Here is a 15144-nt window from a genome sequence, read left to right as displayed (position 1 = left end):
CACAGCAGCCAAGGCTACAGATGCCTGAGCTCAGTGAGGTCATTACAAACTGATAAACTGGGTCACAGTTATGGGCCTTGGAAAATATGTCCCCAACAACAGGGAGCAACATCTGCACGGTTAAACATATTCAAACCAAACATTTTAAATCAAATGACAGACAATTCGGGGCATCTGAGTGAAACTCTCACACACACCTTCTCCAGCTGGGCGGTGATGTCGTCCAGGCTGAAGTTGGAGGCGAGCGCTGGTCTCCCATGATGCCCGGCGGCGGCTCTGATGGTGCCTGCAGGCGACGCTCTGGTGCTGCTGCTGTTGCTGCTCGCCCCGCTGCTGCCCCCCCCACCACTCACACTGTTACTGCTGCTGCCCCCCCCACCACTAACACTGTTACTGCTGCTGCCCCCCCCACCACTAACACTGTTACTGCCCCCTGCTGGCTGCTGACCCCTGCTGCGCCCTGCTGGAGGCTTCTGACGGACCTGGGGAGGAACAAGGATGTGTTGTATTGACTCAGAGAGAATCAGCAGGTAATCAAAACTCACACAACAGCTCGTACTCACTCAAAACATATGATACAACCACTATGGCCCCTGGTAGACGACCATACAACACAGACTGGGCCATCTTGTGCAATAAACCAGATAAAGACATGTTGTGATGATTCTCTATGGATATGTGAAGGTGTGTACCTTAGCGTCGGTCAGCCCGAGGCGAGCCATGCCTCCGCTGCTGTTGGGTTTGGTGTTGATGGTGCTGAGTTCCTGTTCGATGGAGCACAGGTCGGCCATGAGAGCGTCCAGGTCCACGTTCTCGCCCTGATTCAACGCCTCTGCAGACACACACACATCAGCAGCATGTGAGACACAGGGACTCTAAATCTGTTTTCTTTGTTTTTTTATTAATGCCAAATGTGATTCTATATTTTATTCCATTCTATTTCTATGTAAATACTGCTATATTTTACTATATATTTTTTTTAATGTTTTTTAATGTTATGTAAATATAAATCACAGAAGGGGAAATAAATAGTTAAGAACAATGGCGTAAAAAGCTACAAAGTGCAAATAAACTGCATATTGCACTTGAGACTGTAGGTTTAACAGCAGGGGGTCAAGGGGTCAAAGAGTCGTACCGTTGATGTTGTAGATAGAGAATCTGTAGGAGAAGTTGGCCATGTTGGTCTCCTGTCTGAGGGGGGCTTTCTGTTGGGGGGGCTCCTCCGGGCGGCCGTCATCCAGACTCTGAATACACACAATATTACACATTTCGTATCCCAATAAACGAACCGTACAGCATCTCATGTGTTCCATGCAGATTAACCTCTGGACCTCTCTTACTTTGTGTACCTGGGTGAGTTTGTCCAGCTCCCCGAGCCAGGCTCCAAACATCTTGTCCAGATCCTGGTCCTCCTTATCGCTGTCCTCCTCTTCATCATCCTCCCTGACCTCCACCTCCTCGTCTGACAGCTGATCCATCTGAAGAGAGAAGGAGAGAAGATGAGAAAACAGAAAGAAACAGAGACACCAGTGTCTTCTTCTGCACTTTCACTTTGATCCTTCAGCTCCATCTAGTGGCCAACCTCATATCTGAGTCTCTGACAGCATCTCCATCATGACACGCCGTGAGAGAAGTGCTCAGATATCTTACTTAAAGAGTCCTTATTATGATTTTTGAAATGCTCCCTTTCCTGTAGTGTGTTACATATGTTTTTGTGCATGTAAATGGTCTACAAAGGCTAAAATCCCTAAAATAGTGACATCACTATGTTACACTTCCGCTTCTATCGGCTAGCTCTCCAACACATTGTACGTGATTGTATGGCTGCTCGATTATGGCAAAAATCATAATCTCGATAATTTGGGTCAATAATTGTAATTGCGATTATTAAATGTGATTATTCATTGACTTTGAAAACATCCATTTATTGGAGAATTGAATTTTGAACAGTATGTTTTTAACAGTTGATTTCCCTGAACTTTAAGTATAATTAAAAAAAAAAAAAAAGTAATAATAATAACAAAAAAATTATCGTTGTATTTCGATTACGTTGTTTTCGTAATTGTTGCAAGCCGTAATCGTAATGGCGATTAGAAATACGATTAATTGAGCAGCCCTACGTGGCTAAGGGGCGGGACATCTCAAAGCTGTTGACCAATCACAACAGAGCCGGCCAGTTAACCAATCAGAGCAGACTGGGCTCTGGTTTCAGACAGAGGGTGAAAAGAGGTGCTGCAGCACAGGCAGTATGAGAACAATAAAGAGCTTTTTGAACACACATTGAATATGAACCTGAAAATGAGGCTAATATGACCTCTTTAAAGGTCACATCACGCTGACAACACTGGGACAAACTACCCCCTAAAGCACTTCAACCACAGGTTTCAGACGCCCACATAAGAAGCCCTCTTTAAGGCTTTCTAAATCTACTTGGCACACATTTGAAAGCTGTAATAAAAATTCAAAGATAAATAACAATACATGCCTGTTTGTTACAGATCACAGCTGGTTAAAGCTCTTAACATTAAATTGAAGGAATGGACAGGATCAGGAAATGACTGCAAGGATTTAACAGAGACAGAAAGCAGCTGTGTTTAGTAAATCAGACGCAGATTGAACTGTTATCCTTGAAAAGTCACATGACCTATTAAGGCATGTAACTCTTGTTAATGTTGTTTTGGGACATTTTAAGTACTTGTCAAAAGCGCTATAGAAGAGACAGGGACAGAAAAAAGAGCTGAGCAACAACATGGGGATATTACTCCATCCATATTATCATATTAACATGTTCTTTATAGCGAGAACAATAAATAGATAAAAACAAACAAAAGTAAAAAATATAAGTTAGGATAAATTCAGTGAAGCCAATAATTAGAAACAGATAAAAGACAATGAGTAAAATTCTTGAAAACTAAATCAGTAATTAAGAAAAGTCCCTTAAGGAAATATTTAAAAGTAACTACAATATGTTATAAAATCCAAGTTGAGCTGACCACCTCTTTTACAACAAATACAACATCAGGAATCCTGAAGTCAAATGTAAAACCTCTTAAGACCTTTTTTAAGACCCTTTCCATACATTTTAAGACCCCATCGCCACTTTGAGTTTTAACCGGTTACCTTGGCGACACACTTTACCTCACATTGACTATATACAGTATGGATTGTCCTTCCTCCTTATCTTATCTGACTTGCATTTCCCCATAACGATGTTGTTTATCAACCGGCGTAAACGGACCTTCGTGCTATCAAGCAGTGAGCGTGCGATAGGGCTGAACGATATATCGTGTCATGGCGATAATCGCGATATGCGAATGCGCGATATTCACATCGCAGGGACGTGCGATTTTATACATTTTTTATAATATATATATATCTTTTTTTCCTTTTTTTTTTTTAGGACGTGTGATATTAAGTAGGTACATTAACTCAAACACGTCATGTTACAGTTATTTTGCTGCTTGCTACAAAAGGAAAACTTGCGCGGCTCTCATGTCAGGGGTACTTGAGTGAGTGACATGCAGGCTCAGCACGCACAGCAAACCACCAATCACAGTCATTCTTGATCAGATCACAGCAGGCCCCGCCCCGCTAGTTTTCAGACCATCAAAACACCGTTAAAAAATGAGCGAGGCACAGGAGGACAATACCGGCGAGAATGAAGATTTACTTCCAAAAAGAAAAGCAACATCTGGAACTATTTTGGATACTAAAAGGTTCTTCTCTTCTTCATTCACATGAACCCCCTTATTGGAGGGTAAGCAACATGCATGATCATGACATGTAGATCATGACTTAAGGTATGATGAGTCAACCAGTTATGATCCAGACGTCCGTGACTAAAATCCTTCATTCGGTTAAATATAGTTTAAAAAAATGCAATATATATCGCAGGGGAAAAAAATATATCGCCATGTCAGTTTTTTTCAATATCGTGCAGCCCAGCGTGCGATGTCCTGTTCAGATGGCGTCAAATCCAACGGGATGCCATAAATAAACTACACAGAATCACACTACACACCAACGCAATGATTACATTCAGGCAGACTGTAGAATACAACCTCTTTGGACCATTTATATACTTATTGAAAACAAGCTACAAAATGTAATACCTTGGAAAAAAAATTGCTAAATTGATTTATCAATTTTTAATACTTTTTAAGACCCCGCGGACACCCTGAACCTGAAGTTTAGAGAGTGCATTTATTCCCCCGGGAGGTTCACTTCTGAGACTAGTGGATTTTTTTAGACGTCTTTTTGTCTTTACTTTGCGTCATTCTGCATATTTCTTACATGTTAACGCCATGCTAGTTTTTGCCCTTCATAAGCAACATGAAGAGAACATATATTATTCATCATTGTTTTCCGGTTGCTAATAAATAGATCTCAAGCAATGTGTTAAATTGTCATTACAGTTTAAAAGTGTTTTTGTTAAGTCCATGAAAGCTGTTTTGTTTGAAAATGTATTCAACCTGTTTGTAAATGTATTGGACAGAAAGGGAAGCAAAATGAATTTCAGTGTAAATGGCCAATAACGTTGTATCATAAAAATGTTTGCCTTTGTTTTTAGAAATCCTGATGTCAAACGTCTTCTTGACTCGTTAAAGGAAGACATTGTTTTGATGCATAGTTTCAAATATGAATCATAATAACCATAAACATGATTTATAACAGGAGATTACAAGAAGTGGGAACTTCATGGGGAAGGGTTATGAGAGATTGAGACATGTAGTGTGTGTGTGTGTGTGTGTGTGTGTGTGTGTGTGTTCCACAGTTTATGTAACTATATTGAGAACAAGTCAACACACTTTAAGATTGAGTGTTGCTGTGATTGATGATAGCAATTATGACACACACACACACACACACACACACACACACACACACACACACACACACACACACACACACACACACACACACACACACACACACACACACACACACACACACACACACACACACACACACACACACACACACACACACACACACACACACACACACACACACACACACACACACACACACACACACACACACACACACACACACACACACACACACTTCTCTGTGTTGACAACCAGTAGCAAACCGTTTTCCCTCTGCTCATGATGAAATATGTTTCTAATTGATCAGACCAACAACTTCAGTAATGGATTTATAAACTTGCAAAAAATCCGGAAGTGGAATTTACAATGAATAAATAATGTTTAGCATGGTTGCTATGATCCAGTAAAAAATAGAAGTTAGGTCCCTAGATCTCTCCTCCACACCTCCTCCCTCCTTTCCTCAACTCAATCCCTCCATTGCTTAACTCAGCCACCTTCCTCCCCCATGCTCTAGATTTCTCCTCCTCCTCATCCTCCTCCTCCTCCAGATCTCCACCCAGGCGAACCCAGATTATTGCCCCTGGCAGAGCATGCTATTCCTGGGTAACCGTTTTGTCGTCCAGCCCCCCCACAACCCTGTCCCCCTCTAGGGAGAGACAGCTAGCCCCCCCCCCACACAATTAGAGAGCAAGATGTCACACACCCACATACAAATACTGAATTGAAAAACACATCACACACACACACACACACACACACACACACACACACACACACACACACACACACACACACACACACACACACACACACACACACACACACACACACACACACACACACACACACACACACACACACACACACACACACACACACACACACACACACACACACACACACACACACACACACACACACACACACACACACACACACACACACACAGCGCTACAATTAGATCCCTGTGGTTAGCAAGGTCTGTCATTTAGATTGGAGGATAGGGCGGGTTTGTGTGTGTGTGTGTGTGTGTGTGTGTGTGTGTGTGGTTTGGGATTAGAGGAGGAGCGTTGTGAGAACTCTCACAGCTGCACAACAACAGACGCAGGCCAACAAATGAAGCGCTTCCCTTCGCAGGCGGAATCTAAAGGAGGAGGACATTCTCTCCCCGTTGATTCTCTGAGCTCCACTTCCTGCTCGGATGGAGCTGCTTCAGAACACATGCATTGAGAAAACTGTCATGAAATGTTGATGCATTTTTCAGCTCCACAATGAAGAGTATTCATTATTTATCATCCTTCAAGATATTTATGCGGATATTTATCAGGAATGGTTCACAGTTTCCATGTCTGTATCAATGAGGAAGTTCAGGCTCGAGTGAATAGATCAGAACTCCTTAAACGCAGATATGAGCGGTTTCACTTCTGGTTGAATGCCCTATTTAAGGTTTTCGGTAAATCAAAAGTTACTGAAACCTTCCAACTTGCAGACCCTCCCAGATGACTGAACTTCTCACCCTAGCCCTGAGGGGGGTGCCAGCCACCCTCCGGAGGAAAACACATTTCGCTTGCAGATTTAATGATTTAAAGTATTTAGCAATTGTAGTTTTTGTTTCATTGTGGAAAATCTGTTTAAAAAGTCAAACCTTAAAGGTTGTGGTTAGGGATGTCCCGATCACCTTTTTTTGCTCCCGATCCGATTCCGATCATTTGATTTTGACAATTTGCCGATACCGATTTTTCCAGATTCGATCTTTATGCAATGCATTAAGAGAAAAAAAACAAAAAAAGCATTCAAGTTGTCCCTTAAGGTTATTTTTTTATTTAAATTGGATATTCTATCCAACATGGATATAGCTTCTTTCTTTCACAGCAGCATTGGATCAGTTCAGTTGTGCAGCATTGGATCAAAACAAAATAAAGCTTATCAGTACTCGTTAGCTTACTGCTACGATTAGACACTGCGCCCTGCCCACTCTGTTGCCAGATTTGAGAGAAATAAGCAACCAGGTCTATGAAAACAAGCCCCAAAGAAGCAACACATACATTATGTTCTGTAATTTGAAACCAAAACTAAGGCCTCAGGATGACTTTAAGACTTGAACATGGTCATTTTTGTTTTGTAACATTGAATACAACATTTAAAAAAAAGTATTTAAAAAAAAAAAAAGAAATCCCGATCCCCGATTTTTTTCCTCCCGATTCCGATCTTTTGAAAATCACGTGATCGGCTCCGATCCCCGATCACGTGATCCGATCGGGACATCTCTAGTTGTGGCATGCAACCATGTAGTTTGTTTATAACGTTAGCTTTTGACTTTCATGATAAAGCTGGTGTGCATTTGTGGAGATCACTTTTTACCCAAAATGCAAGTATCATGAACTTCTTTGTGGAATAATCCGAAATCCAATGGTCGAGGAAACCGTTGCAATGCTAACTTCAATTTGGCTATCTCTGTTTTTTCAGCTGCGTGTCCAACAGAAGTTGAATGCATCACCAGAAAGAGTCTAAAGAAACCTGAACTCGGTGAAACTGTTCTGTGTCAAACATCGCTGAGACAGCATGTCCTAGTGATGGGCTATAAGTGCAGAGAGAGAGAGAGAGAGTGTGTGTGTGTGTGTGTGTGTGTGTGTGTGTGTGTGTGTGTGTGTGTGTGTGTGTGTGTGTGTGTGTGTGTGTGTCCAAAGTAAACAGTAATTACTTTGCTGCTGCATCCACACTCCTCCTGTCTGTCCCCTGAAACCATGCAATCATCCTCCCATCCTTCCCTCCTCAGGTTTTCTCTCACTTTATCTCCTTCCCTTCTTCTTCCTTCTTGTCTATTATTGTTTTTTTACCTCCCACTCTTTACTCTCTGACTCACCCTTCTCCCAACGCTCATGTACTTCATATCTCCCTTCTTTTAATCAGAGGGAGGGCGACAAGAAATACAAAATGTATTACTGCAGTTTTTTACTTCTGTAGCAACGAAGGAGTACCAAGTGGAGAGGAAATAAGATGAGAGGAGGTGAGGGAACATCAGTTGAGAGGAAAGAGGAGAGAAGGATAGATAAAAGAATAAGAGACAATAGGCGCATTCACACCGCAGTACTTTTCCCACAAAGGTTCATCCGAACTTAGTTCCTGAGAACTCTCTAGTTCTCAGGAACTAAGTTCAGATCGCGTTCACACCGGAATCAGTTCCTGGGGGTGGATTAGGCAAATGAATCCGCTGACGTCACTTCTTCTTCTTCTGCTTTGGGTTTACTGGCAGGCCGCAAACAACTTCACGGGGTATACTGCTACCCGAAGTCCCCGGCCGGAAGTCCCCGGAGTTAGGGACTGGCTTCAGTAGAAGCTGCTGGGACTCCCAGCAGCTTCTACTGAAGCCTTCCGAGTGAACGGCCAGAACGCCTACACCTCCTCCTCTCCACCGCTCCCATGTTTTACTTTGTGTTGACATAAGTTAGTCTCTCTGCGTTTCTGCGATGGGCTAATGCTAATGCTAATAATGCTAATAAAATGGCGGCATCACAAACGTTTTTAGGAGTTTGACGGGGCGTGGTTTGCAATCCACCCAGCCAATCAGACACAGGAACCTTTTTCTCCCACGAAAGTCCCTGCTCTCTAGCAGGGACAGGAAAGGGGGTAAAAAAGGTTGATGAACAAATTTTAGTTCCGGCTCTTTTTGGTGTGAACGCGACATTTCGGAACTAAAGTGGGAAAAGTTCTGCGGTGTGACACAGTTGGTGAGACAAGACGAGATAAGACAAGACAAGGAGACAAAATGGCACTATTGCAAAGGAAAGAAAAGACAAAAGGGTACAAGTGGAGAGGACAGAGGAGACAAGGGTAGAAGAGAAAGGAGACGTACAAAAAGAGTTGAGGAGACAAGAGGATAAGAGAAGAGGAGAGTAGACTTGAGGAGAAAAGTAAAACAGAAAAAGGACACAATCGAAGAAAAAAGATACGAAAAGACACTAGACGAGACAAGGGGAGATAAAGAAAGAGGAGATGAGAGGAGATAAGAGGACACCAAAAAGAGGAGACAAGTGGAGGGGAAGGGAGAGGAAAGATGGACAAAAGGAAAGTAAAGAAGAGACAAGTTGAGAGGAAAGGAGAGGAAGAATAGACAAAAGGAAAGTAAAGAGGAGACGAGTTGAGAGGAAAGGAGAGGAAGAATAGACAAAAGGAAAGTAAAGAGGAGACGAGTTGAGAGGAAAGGAGAAGAAGAATAGACGAAAGGTAAGTAAAGAGGAGACGAGTTGAGGGGAAAGGAGAGGAAGAATAGACCAAAGGAAAGTAAAGAGGAGACGAGTTGAGGGGAAAGGAGAGGAAGAATAGACCAAAGGAAAGTAAAGAGGAGACGAGTTGAGAGGAAAGGAGAGGATGAATAGACAAAAGGAAAGTAAAGAGGAGACGAGTTGAGAGGAAAGGAGAAGAAGAATAGACGAAAGGTAAGTAAAGAGGAGACGAGTTGAGAGGAAAGGAGAGGAAGAAATAGACAAAAGGAAAGTAAAGAGGAGATAAGAGAAAAGGAAAATAGAGTTAGACGTAGTTATAAGAAAGCTGCAGTGTTGCCATCGGTTCCTCCTCCCTCTGAACTCAGCACTAACAGCTGCTGCCTCAGTGCCTTTGAGCAACACTTTTGTACTGGGCAGCTCCCAGTTTCCCACAGAGCCTCACTGGGCCACAACACAACGACAACAGAGAAGGCTTTAAAGTTCCCTCATTCAATGTGGCCCGTTCCCACGGCTCTATATCAGGACATCGCACACACACACACACACACACACACACACACACACACACACACACACACACACACACACACACACACACACACACACACACACACACACACACACACACACACACACACACACACACACACACACACACACACACACACACACACACACACACACACACACACACACACACACACACACACACACACACACACACACACACACACACACACACACACACACACACACACACACACACACACACACACAACTACTGACTTATACTTTTTAGTTCAATAGTTAAAGTTAAATAATTAGATACTTATTAATTGCTTTTTTCAACTCTTTGTATCAACTGTCCATAATCATATTTCCTGATAATGAAGGAAATCCCAAAGTAATGGAGTCAAAGTTTCATTTCATTTCCTCACAGACTTCAAGTTTTAATGTCATCCTTAACGCTCAGCTAGATACACACAGTGCCTCTGTTTGTGTGTGTTGTTTGTGTCTCGCCAGGGTACATAATTAGCCTGAAGATTCACACTGTGACATCAATAAAAGGGGCGGGTGTGTGTGTGTGTGTGTGTGTGTGTGTGTGTGTGTGTGTGTGAGAGAGAGGCCTGAATGGCGGCCAAGTCAGACAGTGATTCTGTAGGAAGCTGTTTTATGCGTGCTGGTCCTCTTTAATACAGGACACATGTATGTTGTTCTCTTTGCTTTGCTCATGTCCTTCGCTCGTCTGGAAATCAGTTTAGGCACCAAACTTGTTAAAGGGGCCATATTCTGCTGATGTTCAGGTGTATATCAGTATGTAATGTTCAAGAATCTCTTTATTTTCCTCATACTGCCTGTGCTGCAGCACCTCTTTTCACCCTCTGTCTGAAACCAGAGCTCAGTCTGCTCTAATTGGTTAGCTGGCCGGCTCTGTTGTGATTGGTCAACCACTCAGAGATGTCCCGCCCCTTAAGGCCCTGACACACCTGCCCGATTTTGGGAGTCAGAGGCCGTCCTACTCAGGTTGGTGTGTCCCGCACCGTCGTTGCTTTACAGCACATTTTCACACCTCCCGCAGGCGATTCAACATGTTGTATCGGCCAAAGAAATCACTCTGATTGGCTGTTGCCTCTTTTGAATGACGAATACACACTACCGCTGCCTGCTGGTAATGACAGTTATTGCCAATCGTCGACTGAAGTCTTTGCGGTGTGTTCGTAGGCGGGCGGCGGAGCTAAGTGTTACATAGTGATGTCACAATGTTCTGGAAGTAAATAAAGTGTATGGGAGAGAAACTCCCTCTGGGGGGAACTTTGGGATTATTGCCTTTGCAGACCATTTGCATGCACACAAATCTATAGAACACACTACAGGAAAGTGGAAATCCAAAAAGCAGGTCCTCTTTAAACGTAAGCTAGAAAACAAGCCCTCTAACCCAGACTACATGTTCCTAACCTTCACTAAGACCCAGATACCGAGTCTTAAGCAATAACGTTGTGAAACTGTTGCAGCTTTGATCTACTTGCAGCAGATTTTACTTTTACCCTCCATGTCTGAACAGAAATGTAGGAAGAATAACGAAAGGGAGGCAGAGGAAGCAGATGACGAGCGAGGAGCCGCCTGCCGATCCAGCAACAATGATATCACTTCCCCCGAGACCTCACGAGGGATTACATCATTTCCTTTTGGTTTCCCTGCCTCATATCGACATCTGCCTCCATCTCTCAATACAAGGAAGGGAGATTAACACAGAGAGAGATTGGGAGGTGAAAACAAACTGTTATTTTACTCTGCTAACCAACACTGTGCTGGATCTTACTCCATATTTTAAACCTGCCCTGCGACCTGGTGTATATCGTGAGTCTTTAGTCTGTGCTTCAGTGCGTTTCTCTTCAAAAGCACATTTGTTTTATCCCCATCTGTTTGTAGTGTTCTGCATTTTATTTGGGCTACGTCGCACAATGTTTTGATATTTCTTTTCCTCTATTATTTTTTTTTTAAGTGCACAATGAGTCATAAGCACATGCACTTTTATGAGCAACGAGATACCCACACACTAATGTATGTGTGCATGTGATGAGGCCCAAATGACGTGTGTTTGAGCCTCGAGGCTGAACCCACCGCATCCCGGGGGTCCTCAGCTGCTGCTGTGTAAGGTGACACACACACACACACACACACACACACACACACACACACACACACACACACACACACACACACACACACCAGATGTAGGGAAAGAACAAATGAGTTCTATTTTTGCACCAAAAGAAACAAACACGAGACGGCAGGAAGTTGGATCTACTGTAACTGAATGGATTTACCATGGATGTTTCAACAAGGTTAAATATGGTCTGGCAGAGTCTCTCCACCTCATGTGGCACTAAACATTTCCCCACCAGACGCAAACAGGCCGGACGTTGAGGTGACAGATCTATATGTGCCACATGATGGACAGCAGCAAATCTTTGCTATTCTCAGACCCTGACCACCATTACTGGGGCCAAAGTGTCTAGCCTGAGGAAGGGGCCAGCAGATGAGTAAAGTTGTCGTCAGAATATAAAGAGTTTATGGTTAGCAAGACATTTTCAGCGATTTACATTACAGTCAGCCTTGTGTTTTGACCTAAATGCATTGTTACACAAACATTTACAAATGGCAAAGTTTCCCGTAATAATCAGATTTCAATGAAATGGCCACAATCAGTGGATCTACAGCTTCAGCAGAGTAAATCAACTTGAATTTTTCAGGTCAAGTTCATCTTCGGTGAACTTCCAAATGCAAATGTGCTGTATTAACAAATGGTAAGCTATCTTGACAGGGCTGACCTTTGAGGGAACAGAGAGCCAGAGAATCCAAAATGGCGGAAGCTATCATAGCTTATTAGCGGTGTTGCTCCTTCCACATTTATTTCACCTCCTCTGTAAGAATATAAACTGCTCCACTAAACAGGTCTGAAAACACATTTGATAATTGAATACATGGTGCAGAGGAGTTTTCTCGAGACAACTATGTCAACTCACCAAAGCTAACTGAATTTTTTACAATATTATCACTGGCACAAGATATTTAGGTCACAAAAGAGCCCAAACGACTCCTGAAAGAAGTCTCCAAGCTTCAGCACCCCCTAATTTAGGAGGTCATACTCTACATGTGGGTGAACTTTGCTGAGGCGTTTCTGATATAATCCTTATGCCCTCAGCTTCAGTCTCATTGAATTCTATGATGATAACACATCTCTCTAGAGTATATATTTTTACATTGCTATATCGGGCCAAACTAAAACAGCGGGAGCCCAAGCCACTCCTTCAGAAAGCCCACAACCACGCACAGTGGATATTTATATGTACACACACACACATCAGTTTGATATGATCATCAGTACTGCAGCTAAACTCACTCCAAAACCTAATGATAACAGGGCAGTATCCCACACACACATATACACACACTCTTTAAAATTCTGAACACATGCTTGGATCTTCACAGAAAACCAAAATTCCCAGCACAGTGTTGCCAAACCTTTACCAAATGTTCTCCTTCTTCACAAACAGTGTTTATACAAATATGAAGATATTGTCACACGGTATGTGGCTGAAACAAATGCACAAAAGTCGATCATGGTCGAGCTGAAAGTCCATTCATTACCTTGGAAATAGTTGTAAGAAAACCTTTTTTTAGCAATCGTAACAGGAATCATATTTGTGTACCCAAATCCAATTTCCCAAATTGTACACGAGTAGCCTGTTTGGGCCATGTTTTACACTGTGTCCATATATCTTGTTTTTATATCTATACATTTGTGAGTTCTGCTGATGTTTCAGGCTCTGCTGGACAGAAACTATGACTAAATGTGTTTGCAACTACATTGATGTTTGCATTGTTAAGATGAAGCTAGAAGAGACTAGATGTCAAACACTTACAATGACTTTATGAACACATTTGAACAGTTTTATTTGGCTAAAACTACATTACTAAAGTCTCTTTTTAGAAGACTGAACAGAAAAAAAATGGGAACAAACAAAGAGTATCATCTGACATTCCACTATTTATATTCCACTAAACCCATTTAGGTTGTATAATAAAATGAGTGTTTCTTAAGTTTCGAGGAATTAGTTTGAGCTGAACTCAGATTTATGATCCTGACTCTCGAGAGTTGGCTGTGGGTAAACATTGGAGCCTCGTGCCACAAGACATTTAGTTTTCCACCCATTTCAACGGAGAGCAACACGAGCGTGAAGAACACAAAAGCCCATAAGAGCCTGGGAATGATTAATTGTCATAAAATCACTTCGAGAACATTTATTTTGGAAACCTCCACATAGCTGTCTAACCATCAGTTGAGTGCTGCTGGCCTGGTTTTTTCGTACAGACCAAACAGGAAAAAGTGATGTACAGGACGCTAGATATGCTGTACTTTCGGTATGCCTCAAATATGAGCACTGAGATAATAACAAGTGTTCTACAGTATGTCTGAACCAGATGTCAGCTAAAACTTTCCAGACGCCAAAGACCAGATTATATAACGTTACAGCCAAGAAGGGAAACAGGATGACTCAGACGTGGTCAAGAAGTAGAGGTAGTAACACTAGCAAACATAACATTTTGGAACCAAATTAACTATATGGCCCAAAAAATATGGAAAAGTAAACGTTATAGCCAAACTTAAAATGGTTGTTGGACTTCTCATTCCAAAATGATGGGTATTAATGCTCCACTCTTCTAGTTTAGGGCTTTCCATCAGATGTTTTAACCTTAGCCACAACAGGATTAGCGCGTCAGCCCACCAATGTCGGGTGATGAGGCATAGCTTTAGACCAGGGATTAAGTTCATCCTACAGGGGTTGGATGGGGTGGAGGTCAGGCAAGGTTTCAAGTTCTGTCACAACAAACTGGGAAAACTATTTCTATATACAGCTGACCATGTTCACAGGTCATTGTGATGTTAAAAAAGGGCAACGGTACCCCAAACTACAGGTACAAAGTTGGAATCACAATGTTATCTTAAATATAAATAATTCTGCCGATGAGGTTATGTTTTCTGTTTGTCAGCAGGGTTAATGAAAAAACGATACTGCGATTTTCCTGGAACTAGGTGACAGGGATGCCAGAAACTGACCATGATCAAAATCGAAAATCGGACAGCCCTGGCGAATAATAATCGATTATTCGAACCCCCCCCCCACCCGCAGGAGAGAAAAAAAAAAACTCTTGCATTTGACCTCATTTGCACTTGTCAGTTTGAAATAGTTCCACGAGGAACCCTGCTTTCCTTTGTTCATCTTTAGTTGTGTTCTCACTCCAATAAATCAATCGCACGTGTGACGGAGAGGAGGGGGGGGGGGGGGGGGGGCGGGGGCGGTGTGTAGCAGTGAAGGGCTTCCTCCAAGTTTACAGTAAAACAAACTGGCGATGTGACCAATGGCCATTTACAATTATTAATACTATTATTAGCATTAGTCTTTATTTTGGTTGAAACTATGCCAGAAAAAATAAATAAACATAAATAATAATAAAAAAATATATAAATAAAATCGAATTTGAAAAATAATTTTAGATTATGGAGACTGTAACGAATATTCGAA

At 42.3% G+C, this 15144-nt stretch overlaps 1 protein-coding gene across 3 annotated transcripts in view; it reads right to left on the bottom strand.

The window, feature by feature from the left end:
- raph1a (Ras association (RalGDS/AF-6) and pleckstrin homology domains 1a) overlaps positions 1-15144 on the bottom strand; it is a 74255-nt gene that overhangs the window by 35824 nt on the left and 23287 nt on the right. For 2 of the 3 annotated variants that reach the window (XM_079661687.1, XM_079661689.1), the window contains exons 3-6: positions 1341-1478; positions 1136-1244; positions 693-832; positions 198-482 (exon numbers count right to left, since the gene is read on the bottom strand). In XM_079661687.1, the coding sequence (XP_079517813.1) occupies positions 198-482; positions 693-832; positions 1136-1244; positions 1341-1478 (672 nt within the window). The remainder of the gene's footprint in view (positions 1-197; positions 483-692; positions 833-1135; positions 1245-1340; positions 1479-15144) is intronic. The other variant, XM_079661688.1, reaches the window with a different exon arrangement.

This window comes from Notothenia rossii, assembly GCF_949606895.1.
Source record: "Notothenia rossii genome assembly, chromosome: 2".
Classification (NCBI taxonomy): domain Eukaryota; kingdom Metazoa; phylum Chordata; class Actinopteri; order Perciformes; family Nototheniidae; genus Notothenia; species Notothenia rossii.
The sequence above is the reverse complement of the archived record's forward strand: the minus strand, read 5'-3'. Positions and strand labels throughout refer to the sequence as shown.